This window comes from Drosophila takahashii, chromosome 2L, assembly GCF_030179915.1.
Source record: "Drosophila takahashii strain IR98-3 E-12201 chromosome 2L, DtakHiC1v2, whole genome shotgun sequence".
Taxonomy (NCBI): Eukaryota; Metazoa; Arthropoda; class Insecta; order Diptera; family Drosophilidae; genus Drosophila; species Drosophila takahashii.
In genome coordinates this window covers 37,717,751-37,742,416 of record NC_091678.1, presented here as the reverse complement: position 1 = coordinate 37,742,416, position 24,666 = coordinate 37,717,751, and the positions used below count along the sequence as shown (strand labels likewise).

The 24,666-nt window shown below is 45.7% G+C and overlaps 1 protein-coding gene across 1 annotated transcript; it reads left to right on the top strand.

The window, feature by feature from the left end:
• Positions 1–20,008: 20,008 nt before the first annotated feature.
• Positions 20,009–23,727, top strand: LOC138914922 (uncharacterized). Its single transcript, XM_070219628.1, has 4 exons — positions 20,009–20,318; positions 20,401–20,551; positions 20,615–23,061; positions 23,147–23,727. The coding sequence occupies exons 1-4, from the start codon at positions 20,009–20,011 to the stop codon at positions 23,725–23,727; spliced, it is 3,489 nt and encodes a 1,162-aa protein (XP_070075729.1).
• Positions 23,728–24,666: the final 939 nt, after the last annotated feature.

Here is a 24,666-nt window from a genome sequence, read left to right as displayed (position 1 = left end):
AAACGGACAGACGGACAGACGGACAGACGGACAGACGGACATGGCTAGATAGACTCGGCTATTGGTGCTGATCAAGAATATATATACTTTATGTGGTCGGAAACGTCTCCTTCACTGCGTTGCAAACATCTGACTGAAATTATAATACCCTCTACAAGGGTATAAAAAGGAGAACTATATCGCCATCTCGGCCACCGTCCAGACGACCAGGACTATGTGCCCTGGAAGCTGTGTGTAGCAGCCGAACATCGGGATCGAATCCTACATGAATGCCACGATGCCCCCACCGCCGGACATCTTGGCATTAGGAAAACCATCATCAGGATCTCGCAGAGGTACTACTGGCCGGGGATGTTCCGCGACGTGCGACGACATGTGCGACGATGTATCCCGTGCCAGAAATACAAGTCAGAACAGCGACAACAGGCCGGAAAGATGCTAACGAGACAGGTTAGCGAACCCTTTGGCATTCTGTGTGCGGATTTCGTCGGACCTTTGCCCCGCTCCAAAGAGGGGAATACCATGCTCCTCGTCTTCTTCGACATATTCACCAAATGGGTCGAGTTAATACCCCTACGCAGAGCAAGTACGGCGACTTTGATACGAGCTTTCCGCGAACGGATCATCGGCCATTTCGGAGCCCCGAGGAAACTGGTGTGCGATAATGGGTCGCAGTTCACCAGCAAGGCGTTCAGAGACTTCCTCAAGGAAACGGGAGTGGAACCTCAATTCACTGCCCCATACTGCCCGCGAGAGAATCCGACCGACCGCGCAAACCGCACGGTGAAGACTATGATCGCCCAGTACGTGGAAAATGGACAGAACACCTGGGATATGTTGCTACCAGAACTCTCGCTCGCGATTAACACAAGTGTCTCGGAATCGACCGGGTATAGCCCAGCCTTTCTTCTACAAGCTAGAGAGCCACGGCTACCCGGATCCTGGTATGACAGCGTAACTCCCGGAACAGCAACGACGCCCGCGAGCCCATCGGAGAGAGAGGAACGCCTGAAGGAGATCTTCCAGATCGTGCGGAACAATGTTCAAAAGGCCAGCCGGGAGCAGGGGAGACATTATAACCTGCGTCGGCGAACCTGGAAGCCCGAAATGGGATCACTGGTCCTCGTGCGACAACATCATCTGTCTAAAGCAGCAGAAGGGTTCGCAGCAAAGCTCGCCCCAAAGTTTGACGGACCATATAAAGTGGTTGCTTTCCCGTCACCCAACGTCGTCCGAATCCGCCTACCTGGCCAGCGGAAGGGGCGACTTGCTAATATTGGAGACTTAAAAGCGTTCTTTTCTTCTTCCACAGGTAACCCCGAGGATGAAGACAGCGAAACTCCCAGAGAGGACACCGGCGACCAACTCGGACAGTCCCAGAGTCCGAACCATCCGACCGCCATTAGCAACGAGGGGTGATCATAAGTACCCTAACCCCCCTTTGTGTCCCCGCTAAGCTTAAATTTGTCATAAGCCAGTAAGACCTTAAGAATGAAGTTAGGAGATTCTTTTGCTGCAGCCCTGTTATCCCTATTGCTAAGTATCAATAGAACTAAGCTAGTTTAGTTGTTTCTTTCACACAACTGACGGGCAGAGATGGAGACCATCGTACTGTCGTCCGGCGACAGCGACGAGGAGTTTGAACCCTGCGTTCAAGGTAACCGCTAGTCGACGTCCACACGGGATCCTCGGCTACGCCCAGGAACGGCGTACGCCGAGAGATCCACCCGGTCATGCCCGACGGGTAGGCGCCAGCCAGGAGTCTCGGGAAGAGCGACCCCATCCTCTCCCGGATCCTGTGCTCGGACATCATCCCGCCGGGCAGCGTCGAACTGCGCCCCGGAACCCAGCGACTCCGAGAACAATTCGATGCCGACACCACCTCGAGCCGGGGGAGTCTCGCCGCACTACACGGACGCGGCCGGACATCGGATCTACCCGACTCCCTATGAGTGCTACCCGAGTCCAGCCGGGTCAGCGGAGAGCAGCAGGGAGTATAACCCTTGCAGTCGCAGCGGAGACTACCGGGATCACCCGAACCCCTACCCCAGTGACGATGGGGAAGGACGGCACGAACAAGAACCCTATGTCGAAAATGTCAGCGACTCTGATGCCACGAACGAGTACTCGGTAAGCAGCCGGGAGGACGAAGACGACCACGGGGAAGGCGCGGCCCACTATGTCTACACGGGCGAGGACCGCTACGGGTACCACCGGGGGTCCTGGATCTACCTTATGAAGACCAGCTGGGAAACGATCCAAGTAGAGGCACCATATCGGCCACCCGATGACCCCATCGTGACCTTCCCGCCGTCCCCCGTACACCTGTTCATTATGGGGCTTGATGAGACCAACAGAGCCGAAGACTTCGGATTCCCGACGGAATCCCCGGTGGATCTGACCTGCTCGCAGGACGAAGAGATGAGACCAGCGCCGCCCACCTCGCTCCCTCGTGGACCGACCGCGACGCTTTCTCGCGGTCCGACTACGACCGTTTCTATCGGACCATCCACCACGCTCCCTCGCGGGCCGTCGACGTCCTTTTCCATCGGGACATCCACCACACAGGAGGAGTCCGGTCCACGACGCTACCCTACGGGCAAGGCCATTGAGTGGGAGTCAGAATCCAGCGACGACGAAGAGAGCACCGGGCAACGGTTTCGACGGAAGGAGCCCACGCTCGCCCTGGTACCGGATCCGCCACCACCAACCGATACACCCTCCGACACGGCGGCCCAGCCCACACTCGACCTTGGCGGACAAGAACCGGACACCGAGGCAGTCACCCATGACTTTCCCCTCCCCACGACAGCAGTCTCCACTCCATCGGACACCGTGATGGGAATGTCGCCCACGACCCTTGACCTCTTGCTGGGGCAAATCTCGCCCGAAATGGAGAGGCTATGCTTGGAGCCGCCACACGAATGGCTCTCGAACCAGGTCGACACCCCGCCGACCACAACGACAGCCCCAACTATGGATCACTTGGCCACCGAAAGCTGTTCATCCCTCGGTGGTGAGCGCCACCCGCTACCGGCGGGGTGGACATGTAACACCACCGACGGCCAAGTCCCGGCCACCGTCTGGCAGGCCATCTACGTCCGACGTCCTGCAGCCCGCATCGCACGACAACGCTTCAGGGTCCCGACCGAGGAGGGCTCCTATCAGGTCACCCTGAAACCGAACGGCGCGGGAAACTTTTCGTTTCTTCCCCGAAGTAGGGAGGGGATGTAACGCCCTAAACCAAGGGCGTACAAATCTTGCAAATCGTGCCGAGGATTATCGGAGTCACCCCTATTAGTATTTAGTTTTGTAAGTAGCTATAAGTTTTGACACGAAGTCCCCATGTCATGAATTGAAATAATAGTAATTAAGGAAACTAAGTCAGCTGGTGTTTTAATTTGAAGCCAAGACACACACCCTGGACAGAACCCCCTTAACTCGTTATCGCACTCGTGGGGTCGGCGATCGATAACACCATCGATAACAGGGAACTAGTTCAGGGAACACGACGCCAGCTGTAGTGCGATCTCTAGGAATCGGACTCGCTCTCTTTCGTTTCGACCTTTCGCCGCGAGTGGACGTGTGGGATCCTCTGGGTTTCACACCAAGCAGTGTGGTCGGCCCTATTCCCACCGCAGGTCGCTAGGTGGCGCTCTAATAGATGCCCTGTCGTCCCCCTCGTGTCCAGATCGGTTTAACTAACGGCTCTCGCGCGCAGGGGTATACTCGGCGGTTAGAATCCGTGCGGAAACACCCCTTTACGATCGACTACCCCGTCGAAGAGCACTCGTATCCGGGCGCCTTACAGCCTCTCCATATAAATTCCTACTACAGGTCCCACCCTTCTATATAAATTTCTTGTATAGGTTCCTTGGCCCCGACTGAGATTCTACCCCGGCCAGAGAACTTCGTTACAGCATATAGACCGGATTGAGTCTGTGCAAAAAAACTTTTTAATATTTGCCTTACGGGGACTTAACTGGGATACAAGCCTAATACTGCCATCCTATTCTAGTAGACTACTTCTAATTAACTTGCCATCATTAGTTAATCGAAGAACTATGCTTGGTATTACGTTTATTAGGAATCTTATTCATGGGGATGTGGAGAGTCCCGAGTTACTGGGTCGCCTGCATTTTAATGTGCCAAATAGATTCACAAGAAACTATATTCCTCTAGTTTTAAATCATTGTATCTCTAATTATGTAATGCATGAACCTTTAAGAGTACTCTGCAATGACTATAATAGACTATATCACCTAATATCAACTACCGACTCACTGCCTATCTGTATAGCAATAATACTATCCTACTTAGCAAATAATTAGTTTTACTTTATATATCTTGACTACTTGTATTTTGACCTGCATGTATTTTTAATTGTCTATTGTGAAATTGTCTTCTTTGTCCTCGATTTCGTTTACTCGCCCAAAACGGTGTAGGGCCCCGCACGTAACAAGCATTGCTTGGTGTCGTAAGGGCCACTTGATTGTACTGACCAAGTGCATCAACGTCCAAGAAATAAAAAAAAAATCTCAATTTGTATTAAATATGAATATTATTGAGTAAAAAAAAAATAAAAAGACGCAAAGAACTTCCGCCTTGACGTGGGACTGAACACACACTTCCGACTATACGCTTTCATAACATATAATCCGGACGCCTTAGTCCCCTAGGCTACCGATTTGATATGTTATCATATCAGTGTCATATGATTGCATATAAATTATAAATATACTTGTTTAAAATACCAAAGTCAGTATTTTTTTGAACAAATAATATGAAATAAGATCTAAATAATATTTTTTATGTTAGCATGATATGACAAAACTTGATCTTAGAAAAGATCAAAATAACCAACACTTATCAATTTGATATTTTGTCATATTTTTTCTGTGTATGTGTAGCATTTCTGCTCGTGCTTTTTTGGATGTCGATCATATTTTGACTTAGTGCTGGTTTTACAGTTAGTGACGATTTCATTCGCTAACTTAATCATTTTTGGAAAGTAGTACTCCAAAAGAACGTGCTAAAAATGTTCCTGCGCTGACCTGCGAGCTCTATTATGCTCGGCAGCGAGGATTTCTCGTCTCTCCTCAACTGCAACAATATCCGTAACACGGATATCTCGAATATATTTTTAGGCTCGGGGAATTCCTGAATGGCCTTGATTTTTCTGGGTCAGTAGAGGCACCATTATTAGTGACAATGAAACCCAAAAAGCTAACGCACTTTTTTAAAATTCGCGATTTTTGCGTTAACACCCTCATGGTAGCATCGTGCAGGCTCTTAAGAACACAATCTATTTTTCCAATCGGACCATTCGTTAAAAAGTTCTGCGCGATCAAAGTTTTATATCTCCATCTCTCTCACACTCCCCTAACCTGAGTAACGGCTATATGATAGTCGGGGCACCCGACTATAGCGTTCTCTCTTGTTATACCCTTGTAGAGGGTATTATGATTTCAGTCAGAAGTTTGCAACGCAGTGAAGGAGACGTTTCCGACCCCATAAAGTATATATATTCTTGATCAGCATCACAAGACGAGTCGATCTAGCCATGTCCGTCTGTCCGTCTGTCTGTTTCTACGCAAACTAGTCTCTCAGTTTTTGAGCTATCGGGACGAAACTTTCGCAAAAGTCTTTTTTCTATTGCAGGTAGTATATATGTCGGAACCGACCGGATCGGACAACTATATCTTATAGCTCCCATAGGAAGGATCGGAAAACAAGAAAGGAAGCTAGCTTCGTCCCGCCGAAGCTTATATACCCTTGCAGATAATTCCTATTAATTTACAAATCGCAAAAATGCTAATTTTCCTATTATTTCTCATTAATTTTGCGTTCGTTTCAATGGCAGCTATTTAATGTAGTAGTTAGATTTTGATAAAATTAAAATCGAAATTCGAAAATATTTGAAAAGAGTTATATCCTAGAGTAGAAGAGAATACAATAAAAACCAACGAAGCAATAATTTATTTCCTATTATATTCCCATTAATTTTCCGATCGTTTCTATGGCAGCTATATGATATAGTCGTCCGATTTTGAAAAAATTTTATTCGAAATTCAGAATTAGATAAAAAATGACATTTCCAAAAGTAGGATGTTATAGGTTCAAAAACACCCAAGATATAATTTTTTTACATTTTTTTCCCCGATTGTTCCTATTAGAGCTATATGATATAGTTGTCCGATCCGGCTCGTTCCGACTTATATACTACCTGCAATAGAAAGAAGACTTTTGGGAAAGTTTTATCCCGATAGCTTGAAAACTGAGAGACTAGTTTGCGTAGAAACGGACGGACAGACGGACGGACAGACGGACAGACGGACATGGCTAGATCGACTCGTCTAGTGATGCTGATCAAGAATATATATACTTTATGGGGTCGGAAACGTCTCCTTCACTGCGTTGCAAACTTCTGACTGAAATCATAATACCCTATGCAAGGGTATAAAAAAAAACTTTAAAAAATTCTAGCTTCGGTGTTTTTTGAAATATTACCTTCTACTTTTGGGGATGTTATTTTTTAAATATTTCTGAATTTCGAATTAATTATTTAAAAAATCGGACTACTATATCATATAGCTGCCATAGGAACGATCGGAAAATTAATGGAAAAGTAATAGGAAATAAATTCTAGCTTCTTTGGTTTTTGTTGTATTATCTTCTACTCTAGGATATGACTCTTTTTAAATATTCCCGAATTTCAATTTTAATTTGATCAAAATCGGACAACTATATCTTATAGCTCCCATAGGAAGGATCGGAAAACAAGAAAGGAAGCTAGCTTCGTCCCGCCGAAGCTTATATACCCTTGCAGATAATTCCTATTAATTTACAAATACTATATAAGCTTCGGCTGGCCGAAGCTAGCTTTCTTTCTTGTTTTTAATATTTCCGAATTCGGAATTTAATTTAACAAAAATCGGACGACTATATTATATAGCTGCCATAGGAAAGGATAGAAAAAATAATGTATAATAGGAATGATCTGCAATTATTATTATTATTATTATACCCTTGCAGAGGGTATCAAAGTATCAGTCAGAAGTTTGCAATGTAATGTAATGTTTTTGTAAGTTAATAGCAAGTATTTATAAGCTTCGGCTGGCTAAAAAAACATGAAACATAATAATAGCAAAGCCATATTCCAAGTAGCTAGAGATAAAAGAGTGAAAAAAAAATAATAAAAGAGTGAAAAAAATAAAAAAAAAGCTAGCTTCGGCCAGACGAAGCTTATATACCCATGCAGATCATTCCTATTAACTTACAAATCCCAAAAATTTTAAAATTTATATTCGGCCCTGTTCTAGCTTTCACTTCCGAAAATTTCACACGGATTCGAATTTCCAAGACCTGTTCCAAGACTCACTTCCGAAAGAACTGCACGGAATCGAATTTCCCTCTGTTGTTACTCTGTTAACTTCCAAAAAATTCACACGGAAACTTTCCGCCAAGCATATGACAGGCGGATTTAAATTCGGCAGTATAAAAATTAGTTCTTTAAATATACTTCGCGATAGCTTTATAAGTCAATAATATTTTTAAGCTATTCCTTGATGTTTTATGTTCCAAATTGCATCATCGGAATCGAAATTATTTGCACATATGACCTATTAATAATTATTACTCTAGCCCTGACAATTAATGCAAATCCGCCGCCCTTGTTCTAAATTCCGCTCGGATTTGGTAAAAATGGCATAGACTCGTCACGGTATGGATATAAGTAAGTATTTCGTTGGGACTTATTCTAAATTTATTTATTTATTTATTTGTACCGGGTAGGCTTATTACAAAAATTAGCTACCGTTATAAGTGACAGCCATAGCTGCTGTGGCTTTCGGCTGATTAGCGTTTCATAAATTTTTCGTCTTAATATCTAGAACGTTTAGCATTTAACGTTTAATTAAATGACAATTAACATTATGGATAATATAGCAATCTTAAGATTAACATTTGATTTAAGAAAGTAGTATACCTATTACTAAAGGTATTTCTTGGTAATAAGTATCTCTTACAGGCGATTAAGTAAGTTGGCTTTTTTTAGAAAAGTAAGAATGATAAGTAGGTTTTCTGGTTTTGGGTTGGTTAAGAGAGAGGTGAGATCGGAGTTCGGTGTTGAGGGTCTAATGTTTTGAAAGGATGGGCATTCGCTAAAAATATGTTTAATTGATGTATCCGGGTTGTTGCAGAATTGGCATTCGATAGATGGAGGTTGAAAAAATCTATTTGCATGGTTCAGCTTGGTATGCCCAAGTCGTAGTCGGATAAGTTTGATTTGTTCAATTCGTGTCAGCCTAGCAAAGAATGTGTTTTTTGTGTAGTGGGCAATATTGAGTTGGCCGTCATTAAACGTTTGGTACCAGGTGAAAGTTTGATTAGGCAGGTGTAAAGAAAAATTTAGGAGTGTTGATTTTAAATATCTGTTTATATCTGATTTATTTATGTTTTCTGATGCTATTAAGGGGGAAATCGTGGCTGCTTTAGCAGCTTGGTCGGCAAATTCGTAGTATTTTTGGAAAGTTGTTTATTAGCAGACTTCGAATTTTGGAGATAATATATGTAGAATTTTCTATGTTTTTAATGCCTTCAACTGCCGATAGGGAATCAGTGCAGATGCATGTTTTCCCTCTGACTTTTAGGGATATCTGGATCGCTTCAAGGATTGCTGTAGCTGTATACCCTGAAGAGTACTACGGAAGTACTCCTATTTTAAGATTGAGCTCTCTGTTGTTACTGCATAGCCGATTATTTCTTTTGATAAAGACCCGTCTGTGTATATAAGGGTATAGTCTTTTAATTTGTTTTTAGTTTCCCAAAATTCTTTTAAAAATACCTCCTTTGAGGTAATTGTTTTTCCGTTTTTATTAAGGTAGGTGTCTATTGTATCGGGATTAATGTGCCATGGTGGATTATCTTTAGGTAGTTTTTATACCCTTGTAGAGGGTATTATAATTTCAGTCAGATGTTTGCAACGCATTGAAGGAGACGTCTCCGACCACATAAAGTATATATATTCTTGATCAGCACCAATAGCCGAGCCATGTCCGTCTGTCCGTCTGTCTGTCTGTCCGTCTGTCCGTCTGTCCGTTTTTATGCGAACTAGTCTCTCAGTTTTAAAGCTATCGCGATGAAACGTTCCCGAAAGTCTTCTTTCTACTGCAGGTAGTACATATGTCGGAGCGAGCCGGATCAGACCACTATATCTTAAGGCTCCCATAGGAATATTTAAACAAATATAAGAAAATACATTGTAACTTTGTAGGAAGTAGGCGACTTGATTTTTGACAACTTAAAAGCAAAATTTAAAAAGGCACGCTGAATCTGGAATCCCTGGAACTGCACCGAGTGAGCATTAAACTATAGGTATTGACTTTATCTGCAAGGGTATATAAGCTTCGGCTGGCCGAAGCTAGCTTCTTTTCTTGTTTAGCTAGTGTAATTGTTAGGTTAAGGTTAGAGCAAATGTTGATGCAGTCTTAAAGCACTGAGTTCTTGTATTTTGTATTATGTTTATTTATAATTTTTTTCGCTAATGACTTAAGGGGGGTGTCATGGGCAGTGTTGGGAAAGGTACTGTGTTTTTGTACCTAGGTAAGGTAAAAGGTATTGGGCAAAAATAAATACCTAGGTAAGGTAAAGGTACTTCAATTTCCCAGTACCTAGGTAAAGGTAAAAGGTAAATATATTGTTTTTTTATTTTTTATAAAAGCTGAGCTCAAGGAACCGAAAAAACGATTTTTAATTTTCCTTACAAAGTTCCATATTTGTCTTAGCTTTCTTAGCTTTCAAGGCCTCGTAGTCCGTGTAACTGCTTGGATGAACCCTCTAAAGTTGTTGAAATTAAATCCAATTATTTATAAATATAAGCTTAAATAATTTTGTGTATATATTTTTAAAACACGCGGCATGAATAATTGTATGCACGTATTACTTCATTAATATATTTATGAAACCCTCATGTACATATTTGGCGCGCGAAAATTCCGTATGTAGAAACATTGACTATATGTATATTGTGCATATGTATATGCCGTTTGTTTACGTACATACGGCATTTTTGCGCGCCAAATACACTTTGGTTTCATAAATAAATTGATGTAGTGATGGGAACATATAGTGATGGGAACATATATTCGTTATATAAAATAACACCGCGATTAGTTTTCATTCTCAAATATGTACATATGTAAGTAATGTGTATATGTACATATCTCACACATAAAAAAAGGCATAGGGTGTGTGTGCAGATTTCCTGTCGATTTATCATCGAATTTTATTGATTTATTAACACACAACACGCACTTGCCGTCCGGGTTAAAAAATTTTCCATTTAATATTGTTGGCAACACTTTCTCGTTTAAATTTTCTTTTTCGGCCATGTCTGTCGCGCAAAATCAAGTTGTTTTGTGCATTTGAGAAAATTGCAATGCAAAGGTAACTTTACAAAACAAACATGAGAACGGCTAATTTCCAATGACTTTTAATGCTGCGTTCCGACTATTACAATTTCGAAACGAAATGATACAATGACGTGTAGATGTGGTGGATTTAGCTTATTTCAGTGTCGCAGTCAGATGTGGCTAGTTTAAATCAGAGCAATGTTTAATACCTATGTAAGTACCTTAATAATTACAAAGGTATATACAAATTTGTAGCTAGGTAAGGTAAAAGGTACCCAATTATTTTTATACCTAGGTAAGGTAAAAGGTACCACTAAATTGTACCTAGGTACGTACCTAGGTAAAAGTATCTAGGTATGTCCCAACACTGGTCATGGGAGAGTACTATTGTATTGAAAAGTTTGGCTTTTGCAAATAGGATTTTGTTTTCCACTGGGCATACATTCGCCTCGAGGTAGAGGAGTTGGAGTAGAGTAAAATGCTCCTAACGCTGAACGCAGAGCTGAGTTCATGTAGGTCTTAATTGACCTCAAAGCAGACTTTGGGGCGTTCCCGTATATTGGTAGAGACTTTTTGCTATTTGGACTAGGGTGCATGGGTGACAGTTGTACTTATAGTTTGACAGACATTTAATAATGTTTAACGGTTTAGACAGTGACTTTTTTAGTTTATTAATGTGGGAGTTGCACCTATATTTTGAGTTAAGAGTTAGCCCTAGGATGGTTATTTCTCTAGATGTTTTGATCACGCATGAGCTTATGTCTATTTTTCATTTGCAGATGATTTTCCTACATTTATGTAGGTGGTTGCATTTATTTAAGGATAGTGACGCACCGGAGACTAAGCACCAGTTGTTAATTTCATTGAAAAGAGTATCTAGATTGGATCTATTGGCTATTAGAAATAGAATGACCGATAATGGGGATCCTTGGGGAATACCATTATACAGATTGCGAATGTCTGAGTGTATCTGGTTCGTGCGTACTCGAATTTTCCGGTTTGTCATAAAGTTGCTTACATAGTTAATGATGATTTCACCGCAACCCCAAGTCCGTAATTGGCTTAGTAATGTGTGCAATCCTATCTTTTCAAATGCCTTCTCAAAGTCTAATGATATTATGGATACGTGTCGTTTTTCGGAGAGGGCTCTGCTGATCAAAGCGTCTACGTACAGTAGACAGTCTGTAACTGATTTGCAAAAGCCAAGTTGGTGACTATTAAGCAGTTTGTTTGTTGTAACAAACCAGCACAGTCGTTTGGAAATAATTTTATCTAATACTTTTGATAAGCAAGGATTTAGTGATATGGGGCGGTAGGATTCGATCAATGTTTTGTCCTTTCCAGGCTTATGGATTGGTATAATGGTGCTGACTTTGTATATTTGGGGTATATGTGATTTTAAGATGTTGTTAAAGAGGGCTATTATTCTATTTTTTACGAGTTTTGAAGTGTGCTTTATCATTGTGTAATTGATTTTATCGTATCCTGGTGTGTTTCCTTTAAGGCTATTCAAGGCTACAGAGAATTCTATGAAATTAATGTTGTGTTCCATAAATTCTGCTGTTTTGTGCGGTAGATCGAGTTGCGTGTTGTTTATTATGTCGTTTTTGGCTTGGAGGAAAGAAGATGAGAAATTGTTGTCTTCGGATCGTGAAGATCAATGGTTAGCGAAAGCTTTTGCTATATCCTCTTGATTTGTTAAGGGGTCGTTTGAATTTTGGTCATTTATACAATGAATTGTAGTTGACTAATGCAAGTGACAGAACGTTCGAATTTTGTTCCAAATTGTTTGATCTTTGGTGTCTGGGTTGATGTTGGATGTTAATATTTGTATACTTTCTTTTTCACTTGTTCTAATTTCCCTTCTGTATAGGGCGTTAGTTCGTTTAAAGTTTATTAGGTTTTCATTGTTCATATTTTGGTTAAATTTTTTCCAGGCGGTGTTTTTTTGTTTTTTTAAGGATTCTAAGATTTTATTCCACCAGGGTACGTTTGGAGATGCTTCTATTAGCACTTTGTAAAATTATTTTATTTATATTACTGGCTTCTTTGTTAGTATTTTGTGATATAGGCAAGTGTCGACGGACGATAGTTCATCCGATAGGTCTTAAGATTAAGTTTAGTATATATCGAGAAATGTATGGATTTGATCTCGACCGCTGAACGGTCATATTTGAGCGGCCATGTTTGGCGCTATGATTTTAAGCTTCCACATTGATTGTCGCGTGGTGAATTAAGGAGGACATACTGCGGTAAGATTAGTTAACAGAATTGTGGTAGGTTAAGAGAATATTTCCAGAATAAAACGGCTTTACAACGATTTCCACCCCTTTCTACTCGCGGGGTGGAAATCGACCGTTAAAGGCAACTCCGTGGGGCCAGCGACACGGTCTTTTATTCGCATTCCTAGAAGTCGACTGCAAGGCGCGGGCAGCGCAGAGACACGCGGACAGCGTAAGGCGCAGGCAGCGCAGAGAAAGACGCGGGCAGCGTCGGAACGCGGACAGCGTAAGGATTGGTTAAGTTCCTGAGCAGAATGCATCATTCCCCCAGACGAAGTAACCGGTTGAACGAGGAGCAGATCACTCCTGTATCAACGAGTGCGGTTCAGACACCCGGAAGCAGTGGCGCGGGAAATAAGCCGGCTAAGAAGAAGGTAGTAGCTACTACGGCGCCGCTGACAGCCTCCCAGCCTGGGAGTGTTGTTACCACGGTTAGAGGCACCGCACCAGGACAGATCCGGCCACCTCCAGTGTTGGATCTCTTGGAGAGAATCGCAGCGTTGGAGAAGGAGCTGGAAAATGTAAGAGCTCGCAACAACTTTAGTGCTGGTGATTCAATAACCGTCGGTGGGTAACGCCGCGTCAGGGCCGCCGCCATCTTTGTTCGAGCCGCCATCTTTGACGAGCAGTAACGGGATCCCACATAACGGGGTCGGTACGAGCAGTACGGCACATGTGGCGCCGCCATCTTGGAGCGGGCCAGCACTGATAGCAAGTAGCAGTCATCACCCCCCATATTGTGCAACAAGTACACCCAGAAAAATTGAGAACGAAAAATATCAACATCGACCGATCTTGATTTTAGTATTTGTATTCTCACTTTTTTCTTCTTGATATCAAGATGAAAGCAGTGTTGATTCTAGTATTCCCAGTCAAAATCAATCTTAGTTTTGATGTTGTAGAAGAGGGACGTGAGGGAAAGACATCGAAAAAATGAGAGGAAAAGGAGAGAGTAGCGTGTTTGACTGCAAACTGTGAGGCAACGGGTTCGATTCCTACGAGCGACCAAACGTGTTTTTCCCAAGATAGTAAGTTAATTGATTTTTATATTTATCATTTGTTAATTATATAATATTTTCAGTTATTGTTTCAGTTAAAATTTGAAACTAAATGTCATCCATGTGTTTAAATAAAGGAGAGAAAAATAAGTTGAGAAACGGGGGAACCAACAACAACACCGTCGGACAGTAGGGGGGGGGGGGATGGTGCAGGAGGCATAATTCCCGATTCCTCAATTATATTTTTTTCTTCTTCTTATTCAATTTTTATCTTGAAATCGACATCGATTCGATGTTGAAACCGAGAAGACGTCATCTCGATATCGGTAGCACACATACTAAAAAACCATTCTCAAAACCGAGATGACATCGATGTTGTTTTTAGTATTTTCGATCTCGGCTAGGTTTTGTGATCAAAAATACTAAAATCAACATCGATGAGAACGGTTTTTTTTCTCGGTGTACGACGCAGGCAGCGCATGGTTAGGTTAGGTTAGGACGGCTGCTAGACTATAGCCTGGCACACTTAGACCTCTGTGGGTCCATTGTGATACCGTATGATCTCTATTTTTGGGTCCCCTATCCGTTAAGGGTCAGCCTGTAGGTTGGTCGATCAGCAAGTCCCCCATCCGGAGGATTTAATAAAAGAGCTTAGACTCTTCAGATTAATCTGCGATATTTCGGTCAGTATGAAAGGATATCCTAAGTGTTTCAGTCTAAGCCTGCATAGGGCTGGGCATGAACAGAGTAGGTGTTCCACCGTTTCCTCTTCTTCCTCATCCCTGCAGCTTTTACAAAAATCATTTTTTGGGGCTTTTAGCCTGCCGGCGTGTGCGCCAACGAGCCAGTGGCCTGTGAGTACTCGAATTAGCATGCCACACTCAGTGCGGCTGAAATTCAGTAGGTCTGATGTTTTTTTATTGTTTATTGCAGGCAATGTCTGGTGAGAGATTCGGCACTGCGGTGTGTTTTGCCAATTGGTGTTGTCTAATTTGCAGAAATGGTTTTTAATAATTAGCTTACAGGTAACCATAGGCATGCCAACATTCTCCTTTCCTGGAAGGAGAGGTATGGAGGTGCCTTGCCTGGCTAGCTCGTCTGCTATACAGTTGCCTACGATATCCCGGTGACCCGGAACCCATATAAGGCTGACAGTAAACTGACTAGCCATCTCGTGAAGAGATTTGCGACAGTCTGCTATTGTTCGGGAGTTTGTATTCGTCGAGTTTATTGATTTAATAGCCGCTTGGCTATCTATATACTATATATGTTTATGTGTCTGTTCTGGCTGTTTAAGCCCCTTAAACAGACGAGTGCTTCCATTATAGCATACACTTCCGCTTGGAAGACACTGCAGTGGTCAGGAAGTCTGAATGACTACCTGATCTCTAATTGCTCGGAGTATATGCCTCCACCTACGTGTCCGTCGAGTTTGGAGCCGTCTGTATATATACAGATTGCGTCTATTGAGCCCGGTCGGCCCCGATCCCATGCTTCCCTGCCTGGGATCAGAGCTTCGAAGGGCGTGTGACTGTATTCACGGGTTTTACATAGATCCGTTTTTGGCGGGATCAAATTGTCATGCTGAAGAATCTTAGCGTGACCAAACAGTTGGAATTTCCATTGCCCCGTATCCCTTAGTCGAATAGCTGCCGATTTCGCCCTTTCCATGCCTGCTAAGTCCAGGCTCTGGAGGTTCAAGATCGCATTCAGCGCTTCGTTTGGGGTAGTTCGAAGGGCTCCACTAATGCACAAAGCCGCCATGCGCTGTACTTTGTTAAGGGGAGTTAGGATACATTGTTTGTGTAGAGCGGTCCACCACTCCATATAGTAGGATTGGCGTGACCAGTCTGCTTATCAGCAATTTGTGGATCAGCCCCACCAGCGGTGGCTCAACCCCTAGTTCAGTGAGGGATTCTGTTATTGCCGTGGGAAGCACGTTGTTGAAAGCTCCTTCTATGTCAAGGAAGGCGATCAAGGTGTATTCTTGTATACTGAGTGAATTCTCGATGTTGCTTACTACCAAGTGTAGCGCCGATTCGGTCGATTTACCTTTGGTGTATGCGTGTTGCGCCTTTGATATCTGCGTCGGGTCAATGATGTCTCTGATGTGTAGACCAATCAGTCTTTCTAAGATTTTTAGCAGGAATGATGTCAGACTTATCGGTCTAAAACCCTTCGCTGTAGTGTGGGTGGTTTTCCCTGCCTTAGGGATAAAAACGACTTTCGTTTCCCGCCACGCTGTAGGTAGTTCTCCTACTGCAAGAATGGTCTGGAAAATTTTTCTCAGCCAGTTTATAGCTAGCTGTCCTGCTTGCTGAATGTGTGCCGGTGTTATGTTGTCCGGTCCCGGCGATTTGTACGGTTTACAACTATGAATGGACCAGTTTATATTACGGTCTGATAGTAGGAGGTTTAAGTTTATTCCTTCTCCAGTGTGTCTTCCTGGGGGATGTCCTGTTTGCAGGCTCCCTGGGAAGTGAGCGTCTAGGAGTAGGTTTAGGGATTCTTCACTAGAGTCCGACCATGATCCGTCAGCCTTTTGGAGATAGCCCAACGATACGGCTGTCTTAGAAAGTATTTTTCTGACCCTTGCGGCATCCATTGTCTTTTCAATATCCGAGCAAAAGTTCTGCCACGCAGTTCTCTTCTCTTTTCTGATGGCCTTTTTGTATGTGGCTAGTTCCTTTTTGTAGCTTTGCCAGCTAATGTCCTCATTTGTAGCTTTCGCTCTGTTGAACAGGCTTCTGCATTTGGCTCTGAGGATTGATAATTGCTGGGTCCACCAAGGAGGTTTTTTCTTTCCCCTTGGTTTCCCTAACGGGCATGCAGCTGTGAATGCCGCGTTGCATGCTTCTGTGAATTTGTTTACTATATTATCTAGCTCCTGAGTGCAAAGAGTGCTTTCTGGTGGCTCCCTGGGGAGGAAGCTCGATAGAATTTCTTTGTATTTATTCCAGTTTACCCGCCTGGGGTTGGCAAAGCTGACCGGCGCAGGTGACACTAGAGACAAAGTTGTCTCTATAAACCTGTGATCTGGAATTGAGTGCTCGTCGGAGACAGCCCAGTTTGTGACTGTGCTTACGTGTGAATCTGATGCCAGGGTTAGATCTATGATCGTTTGGCACGTTTTTGTTATAAAAGTAGGGGTATTGCCCCTGTTACAAAGAAATAAGTTCGAATTTAGAATGAAATCAAATAAAGACTCACCTCTGTCGTTGTTGATAGGGCAGCCCCACTGGGTATGGTGGGCATTTGCATCGCATCCTATCACCAAACCTTTCTTAAGCTCTTCAAATTCCTGTACCAGTCCTCTGACTAGCGCGTCTGGGGATTCTACCTTTTCAAAAGCCATGTAGGCCGATAGCATCCTTATGGAGCCGTTTTGCAGCTCCAGGCCTATTGCCGTGTTGTCTCCGTTGCTGTAATTGCGAAGCAGAAATGTACTAAGATGCCGTTTGGCTAAAATGCAGGTTCGAATTTTACCTTGTTTGGGGTCAAGCATAAGCTTGTAGTCTTTTGTTCCTAGTCCAGCAACCTTGCCTCCTGCTATCCAAGGTTCCTGAACTAAGACCACGTCGCTTAGCAAGGCGAAGCAATAGGGCAGCGGACGCTGCTTTACTGTGGTGTAGGTTGATCTGCAGGAGTCTTAGCCACATCCCCAGCTGCAACCTCCACCACAGTAACGTCGGCCTCCGAATCGCTCAGGTCCACTTCATCGATTGCCGGTCCCAGCGCTCGCATCTCTCTGCTCAGCGACGAGTCGGTTGAGTAGCCGTCCTCCGGCATGCCAGGAACCTCCACTTCCTCCGCAAGTATCTGCTCAGCTGGGTTGCCGGCAGGGCTTCCCTTGGAACTGGAGTCCCCTTTGTAGATTTTTATGTGTATGGCGCTGAAGCCATAATTGATCACTCCCCGAGCAGCCTCTATGGGAGCGACCGACTCCTTATTTAGCACCACGATCGCCTGATTTACATAACCTGCATGCTCCTCCACCTTTACGACTTTCCAGTCTTTTGTGGGGAGATGTGGGTTGCACTCTTGCAACATATAGTGGATATCCTCCGGTGATTTAATAGCTGCTGGGAGCCAAATTCTAGCTCGGGGTCTACTGGGGACGTCACACCAATCTAGTGCGACTATGTTCGCCCCATCGTAAACTTCACCTAGCTGCGCTGTCGCCTGCTTGTATAGATCAGCTGATCGCTGATTGTCGCAGGCCACCACCTTTACACTGCCCTGGTACCAGCCCGCGTCCATGCAGCAAGGCGATGAACCGGGCTTCTCGCGTACCATGCGCAGGCATATGAGAGACAGCTGGGACTCAACCGCCTTCCATTTGTTTTTGGGGATCCTGTTCTCCGGATTTCCCCTGTCAATGAGTCCCAGAAGGACCCGATCTTTAGTGATCTCGGCAAAGGAGACCGACGGCTGGATCTTCGATCTCTTCGCCGACGGTCCAGGCAGCTCTACGGATCGTTGCCTCTTCACCTGGGCACCTTCCTGTTGGGTGTTTCCTTGCCCATAGTTTGGGAACACCGTCCTGGCCCACTCTACCTTCTTCAGCCATTCGGGCGAAGGCGTGGCGACATTGCTTCTGGCATGCGAGCGCAGGGTTTGGGCAGCAGTCCGTCTCTCTGCGTACGTGAATTTCGTGACACCAGCGGGTGACCCGATCGACTTTGCTGCGTCTGCCGCTGGTTTAGGCGCAGATGCGCGCATAGCGGAGGCGTTTGCGACAGTCTTCCTGTCTCCCGTCACCCCTTGTTTGGGATGAGGCCCTTTCTGAGCCTTACTGGTGCTTGCAACGGAGCCAACGTTCGTCATTGCAGTGTTGGGTTTGTTGAGAGTACCCGTCTCTGATTTTTTATTATTTTTGTTTGATGCTTCCATAATTGGTCCCACGAGCTGCGGAGAAGGGGAAAGGTCCGCCCGGGCAGAGATCCGCGGTACCCGGGTAAGGCGGTAGGTAGAACAGGGGGTCGCCATCTCCCTGAGCCCACCGTTTGCGACTGAGCTAGTTGTTGATCCGGGCCCCCAGCCAGGCTGACTCTTGGCACGGTCCGAATTACACCGTAGTTCGGCCCGGAGTGAGATGTTGTTTGGGAGAGGAAGTGGGTAGGTAGTGTGTGAGGGATATTGGGATTGTGTAAAGCAACTGTTTAGATTCGGCTGAACAAATCGCATCGTCGGTACTGCTTCGTTGCAAGATACCCGCTGGTTGTCCGGGACCGCTTATTTGCTGGGGTTTCTGTCCACGATTTAGTGCTTGACTTCTACCACCAGCTTATTCACAGTTGGCCTCGATTGCGGTCGTCCGCTATCCGCAACCTGCGACCCGCTTGGTCGCCCCAGCTAGGCGTCTTCGGAACCATCTCACAAGTTCCTCAGACCAAGAAGCGCATGGTTTTGCACCGCCGGGTGTGAGCATCCAGAACATACTGACGCCGACGTCAATAGCTGGATCCTGGATGACGCCGAACGGGAACAGTGGGAACTACATGCCACGCAAGCTTACTGATCTGCCAGTATTTGGTGGTCAGCCAGAGGACTGGCCGATCTTCTATTGTGCGTTTACCGAGACAACTCAAGCGTACAACTGCACGGATTTGGAGAACAACCAACGCTTGCTAAAGGCGCTGAAGGATGAGGCACGTGAGACCGTAAGTCTCTCCTGATCCATCCAAGGAATGTCAGCGCTGTGGTAGAGCAGCTGCGCTTTAGGTATGGCCGACCGGAGCAACTTATTCGCAGCCAGCTGAGTGGTATTCGAGAGGTGCCCCCCATTTCGGAGCACAACCTGGCGAAGATTGTACCCTTCGCAACCCATGTGAGTAACCTCACAGCCTTCTTGCAGTCAGCAAAGGCAGATCAGCATTTGGGGAATCCAACACTAATGGAAGACCTTGTGGCCAAGCTCCCTACCAGCAAGCGTGTGGAGTGGGCAAGGCATGCTGCGACGATTACACCTTTCCCAACCATTGTGCATTTCAGTGCTTGGTTGACGGAGTACGCGAATGTAGTGTGTACTATCGTGGACGTCGAAGGGAAAGAACCAAGGCGTCGATTGCTGCACGCAAGCATCGACCATAACCAAGGCGATCAACAGTGCCGCCCCAGAAGTTGTCCAATTTGTGGAGGACAACATGCAGTCAGGGACTGCAGAGAATTCATTGGAGCTTCGCCGCCGGACAGGTGGAGATATGTGAGAAGGCATCGATTATGCTTTACTTGCCTACAAAGTGGTCACATGACTAGATCCTGCAACTCGCATGGTGAGTGTCAATTTAATGGATGCCGGCAGAGGCATCACAGCATGCTGCATCAGGCGGACAGCCAACGCAGAAGATCGCCGCAACAAGGCAGCGATAGAAGGTACAACGAGGGAAACCAGCAGTCAGCAGTTTCCAGGCGTACCCAGAACGGAGGAACTCCGCAGCGAGCGGAGACGCCCGTAGAGAGGAATTTAAGCTGTGTCGACGCAGAAGGAGGCCGTCTACTGTTCCGTATATTACCAGTCACACTGTACGGGGCTGGTCGACGAGTGGATACGTACGCACTCCTGGATGAGGGATCGTCCGTAACGATGATCGACGCCGAGCTACGGAGAGACCTTGGTGTTCAAGGTGAGCGTCGACAACTTAATATACAGTGGTTTGGAGCTAGAGCAACCAGACAGCCTACCAACGTCGTGAGTCTGCAAATCAGTGGAATGGGCAAGCAAGTTCGCCATGCCTTGCGAAGCGTATTCCGTTCCGGACCTGAGCTTGCCGATGCAGACCCTACACCGACGAGATGTTCAAGGCGTGCATAAGGACGCACGACTGCCGATGAGACCCTACAGCAACGTGGTGCCAAAGTAGCTGATTGGGCTTGATCACGGACACTTGGGATTGCCACTACGAACGCGACGGTTTGCCAGACAGGGACCGTATGCGGCCGCAATCGAGCTGGGCTGGGTTGTCTTTGGGCCAATCTCGCCATCACCGATGTCTTGCCTTTTAACCGTGCCAACGGATGCCACTGTTCAGAGGATGGTGGAAGACTACTTTGATATTGAGAACTTTGGTGTGAAGCTCGCGCCACCAGTCGCAGGCAGCGATGATGTGCGGGCACAAAGGATACTCGAAGACACGACGATGAAAGTGGGCCCACGCTACCAGACAGGTTTACTATGGAAGGACGACCACATTGTGCTGCCACCAAGCTATGACATGGCGTACAAGCGGTTGGTCAATGTCGAGAAGAAGATGAAGCTCTTTCACTTTAGAGAAGGAGCCGTCGGAGTATGTGGGAACATCAAGGAAATGTTCCACCAAGTTCTGATCCGTCCCGAGGATAGACTTTCCCAACGCTTCCTGTGGAGAGATGGCAACGACAACAGGGATCCTGATGTTTACGAGATGAACGTGATGACCTTCGGAGCAGCCTGCTCGCCAAGTGCTGCGCATTACGTGAAGACTGTGAATGCCAAACAGTTTGAGCATTCGGATCCGAGAGCAGTCAAGGTCATCATCGACTGTCATTATGTGGATGACTATGTGGACAGCTTCGCTACCGAGAGCGAGGCCATCAGCGTATCTACCCGAGTGAAGGAGATACATGCGAACGCTGGATTCGAGCTATGCCAGTTTTTATCCAGTTCACCCGTTGAGGAGACAGCATTGGGTTCACCAGGACACGTGAGGTGCGTCGGATGGGGTGAGTCTGAACAGAAAATTCTGGGAATGTATTGGCAGGCAGCCACGGATTGCTTCAAGTTTAACGTGAAGTATCATCGAACTCCGAGCAGCGTAGTAAACGGAGAACGAGTCCCTACCAAGAGGGAGTTTTTGAGCTTGGTTATGTCTACGTTTGATCCTCTGGGATTTCTTTGCTGTCTCATGATAACAGCCAAGTTGCTGTTGCGAGAGATCTGGAGGCAGAAAGTGCAGTGGGATGAACCACTACCGGATGAGATCAACAAAGCCATTGTGAATTGGCGTAAAGAGATGGACGCCGTGGGACAGTTCCGATGTCCTCGCCATTATTTTGGGCGCGGACTTGTACGGGGAATAGAGTTGCACGTCTTCGTGGATGCGAGCCAATCAGCCTTCGCGGCAGTGGCCTACTGGAGGGTCACTTATGAGGACGATGACGTGCTAGTGAGCTTTGTACGTGCCAAAACAAAGTGCGCTCCGATGCGAACAATGTCAATCCCACGGCTGGAGCTGCAGGCAGCAGTTCTTGGAACAAGACTGATGGACGCTGTCAGGCTGGTACACAGCGTGGCCATCAATGATATTGTGCTATGGTCGGACTCCAAGACGGTGCTTCGATGGATCGGCAGCACACATCGCCGTTACAAACAGTTTGTCGGTAATCGTGTGGCCGAAATCTTGGAGTCGACGAAGGTAACCCAATGGAGATGGGTGCCAACCGCCGACAATGCGGCGGATGATGCAACGCGTTCGCAATGCCACGTGGACCTCAGTCAGCAGTCACGATGGCTAAGCGGACCGGCGTTTTTGAGGCAGCCAGCGGGTAGCTGGCCACAGCCTGAATCTGGAGTTGAACGAGATCTGGATATAAACGACGTCGTGGAAGTCTCAAGTGAGTTTGCGTTGGTCGCGGCAAACGACTTTTTTATTTCATTTCGGAAATTCTCGAGCTACAATCGGCTACTCAGGACCACAGCCTGGGTCTTAAGGTTTACGCGCCGGTGTCGTAGACAAAGAAGCGAGCTCGAGGAATACGGAATTACCGCAGCAGAGTGTGATGCGGCGGAGAACCTGTTGGTCAGACAGGCGCAACGAGAGGCATTTCCCGATGAGATGCGGGCGATAGAGGATTGCAAGGCCGTCGCCAATGGAAGCGACATTCGAGGGCTGATGCCCTACATAGATCGCATCGACACAGTCTTACGGATTGTGTACCATTTTCACGACAAGATGAAGCATCAGAATGTGGATGCGACGATTGCTGAGATCCGGATGAGGTTCTGGGTCACGAAGCTGAGACGAGTCCTACGGAAGGTGATCTCAGCATGTAACGTGTGTAAGTTACAACGAGCGCGGCCGGTGCCGCCGATGATGGGATCCTTCCTGGAGGATCGCTTGGAGGCCAACGGATGGCAGTTTGAGAACACTGGACTGGATTTTTTTGGGGCATTGATGGTAACTGTGGCTCGACGCATGGAGAAGCGATGGGTAGCCCTGTTCACGTGCTTGACGACCAGGGCGATACATCTGGAGTTGGTGCATGACCTGTCGACGGATTCCTGCATAATTGCGATCAGGAATTTCGTCTGCCGTAGAGAGCCAGTGTACAAGCTGCGCAGTGATAACGGCAAGAACTTCGTCGTAGCTGACAGGGAAGCCCGACGATTTGGTGATGTGTTCGAGCCGGAAAGAATTCAAGGAGAGCTCAAGAGGCATCGAGTGGGTTTTTAACTGCCCAATAAACCCATCTGAAGGAGGAGTCTGGGAGCGAATGGTGCAGTGCGTCAAGAGAGTCCTGCGCCACACACTGAAAGAGGTGGCGCCGCGGGATCACGTACTGGAGAGTTTTCTAATCGAGTCGGAGAACATAGTCAATTCGCGTCCGCTCAGCCACTTGCCGGTGGATGCGGACCAGGAGGCGCCTCTGACGCCAAATGATCTACTCAGAGGAGTAGCCAACTTGCCAGAAACGCCTGGCGGAGACGTGGAGCTGCCCAAGGAGTGCGCTACACGGAAGCAATGGAGGATAGCACGGCTACTGAGGGACCGTTTCTGGAAAAGGTGGGTCTTGGAGTACCTGCCTACACTTGTGCGCCGCGAGAAGTGGTGCCGGAGGACGGAGCCGATTCGCCAGGGTGACATGGTCTTCGTTTGCGATCCAGCCTTGCCCCGAAGAGAGTGGCGCAAGGGAATCATCGAGGAGGTCTATCATGGAGTGGATGGAGTCTTCAGACGCGTTAGAGTACGCGTGAGCGACAACGGCCTATCTAGGATAATGATGCGTCCCGTGTCCAAACTAGCAGTTTTGGATTTGAGTGAAGCGTCTCTTAGTTAACAGAATTGTGGTAGGTTATGTTCTAACTGAATATTTCCAGAATAAAACGGCTTTACAACGGCAGTCAGCCTGAAGTAACCTTTCTACTCGCGGGGTGGAAATCGGCCGTTGAAGGCAACTCCGTGGGGCCAGCGACAATGGGATTTCTGTAAAGTCTACCGATATTTTAAAATTTAACGTTTACTTAAGAAAAAGGCGCAAAAGAATAGATTTGCGATATAATCGATGTTTTAACCGCGCATTTTAAACGTGTTATGAGCTTGGCATTTCCATTTTAAATGTGTTGACTGTGGTATTTTAATTTTCCCCTTGCGCGGTCACACTTAAAGTGCGACAGCAGCAACAGATACATGCGCCAGCAGAACATACATACAAACATATGGGGAGGCCGTGACGTCACATCAGGTTAGCCAAATTTGAAAAAATTTTGGGGACTTGGTTAAGGAAGGTTAAATGCAGTTACTTGCGGGTATGCCATAAGATTATGAACATCAAATTTTTAAACCATTTAAACAACATGTATAACAGAGAATGGCAAAAGAAGGAATTAAAAAAAAAACAAATTGAATTTTGGGGCACTTTGGGGTTGTTTTTTGTTCTACAAAGAACCCCTTACGCGGCTCCTAATTATTTTAGTAATTACTGTAATTTTTTTAGGTTTTTATGTCAATACATTCTGGGTGGAATTTGCTACTGACCGTTTTTTAGGGGTACTTTTATATTATAGTTTAGATAGAAGAGGAGGAAGGCAGGTGGAAGGGGATGCCATAAATCAAATTGTTTAAACATTTCAATTTGTTTAAACAATATGAGGTACGTGTAAAATAGGGTAAGAGAATCAATTGATTTGAATATTTAGTTTTCTTTTAATACTTTCAATGCTATTTGCATTGTAAAACACAAAAATCTATAAGAAAATGTATTCGATCTGTTGTAGAA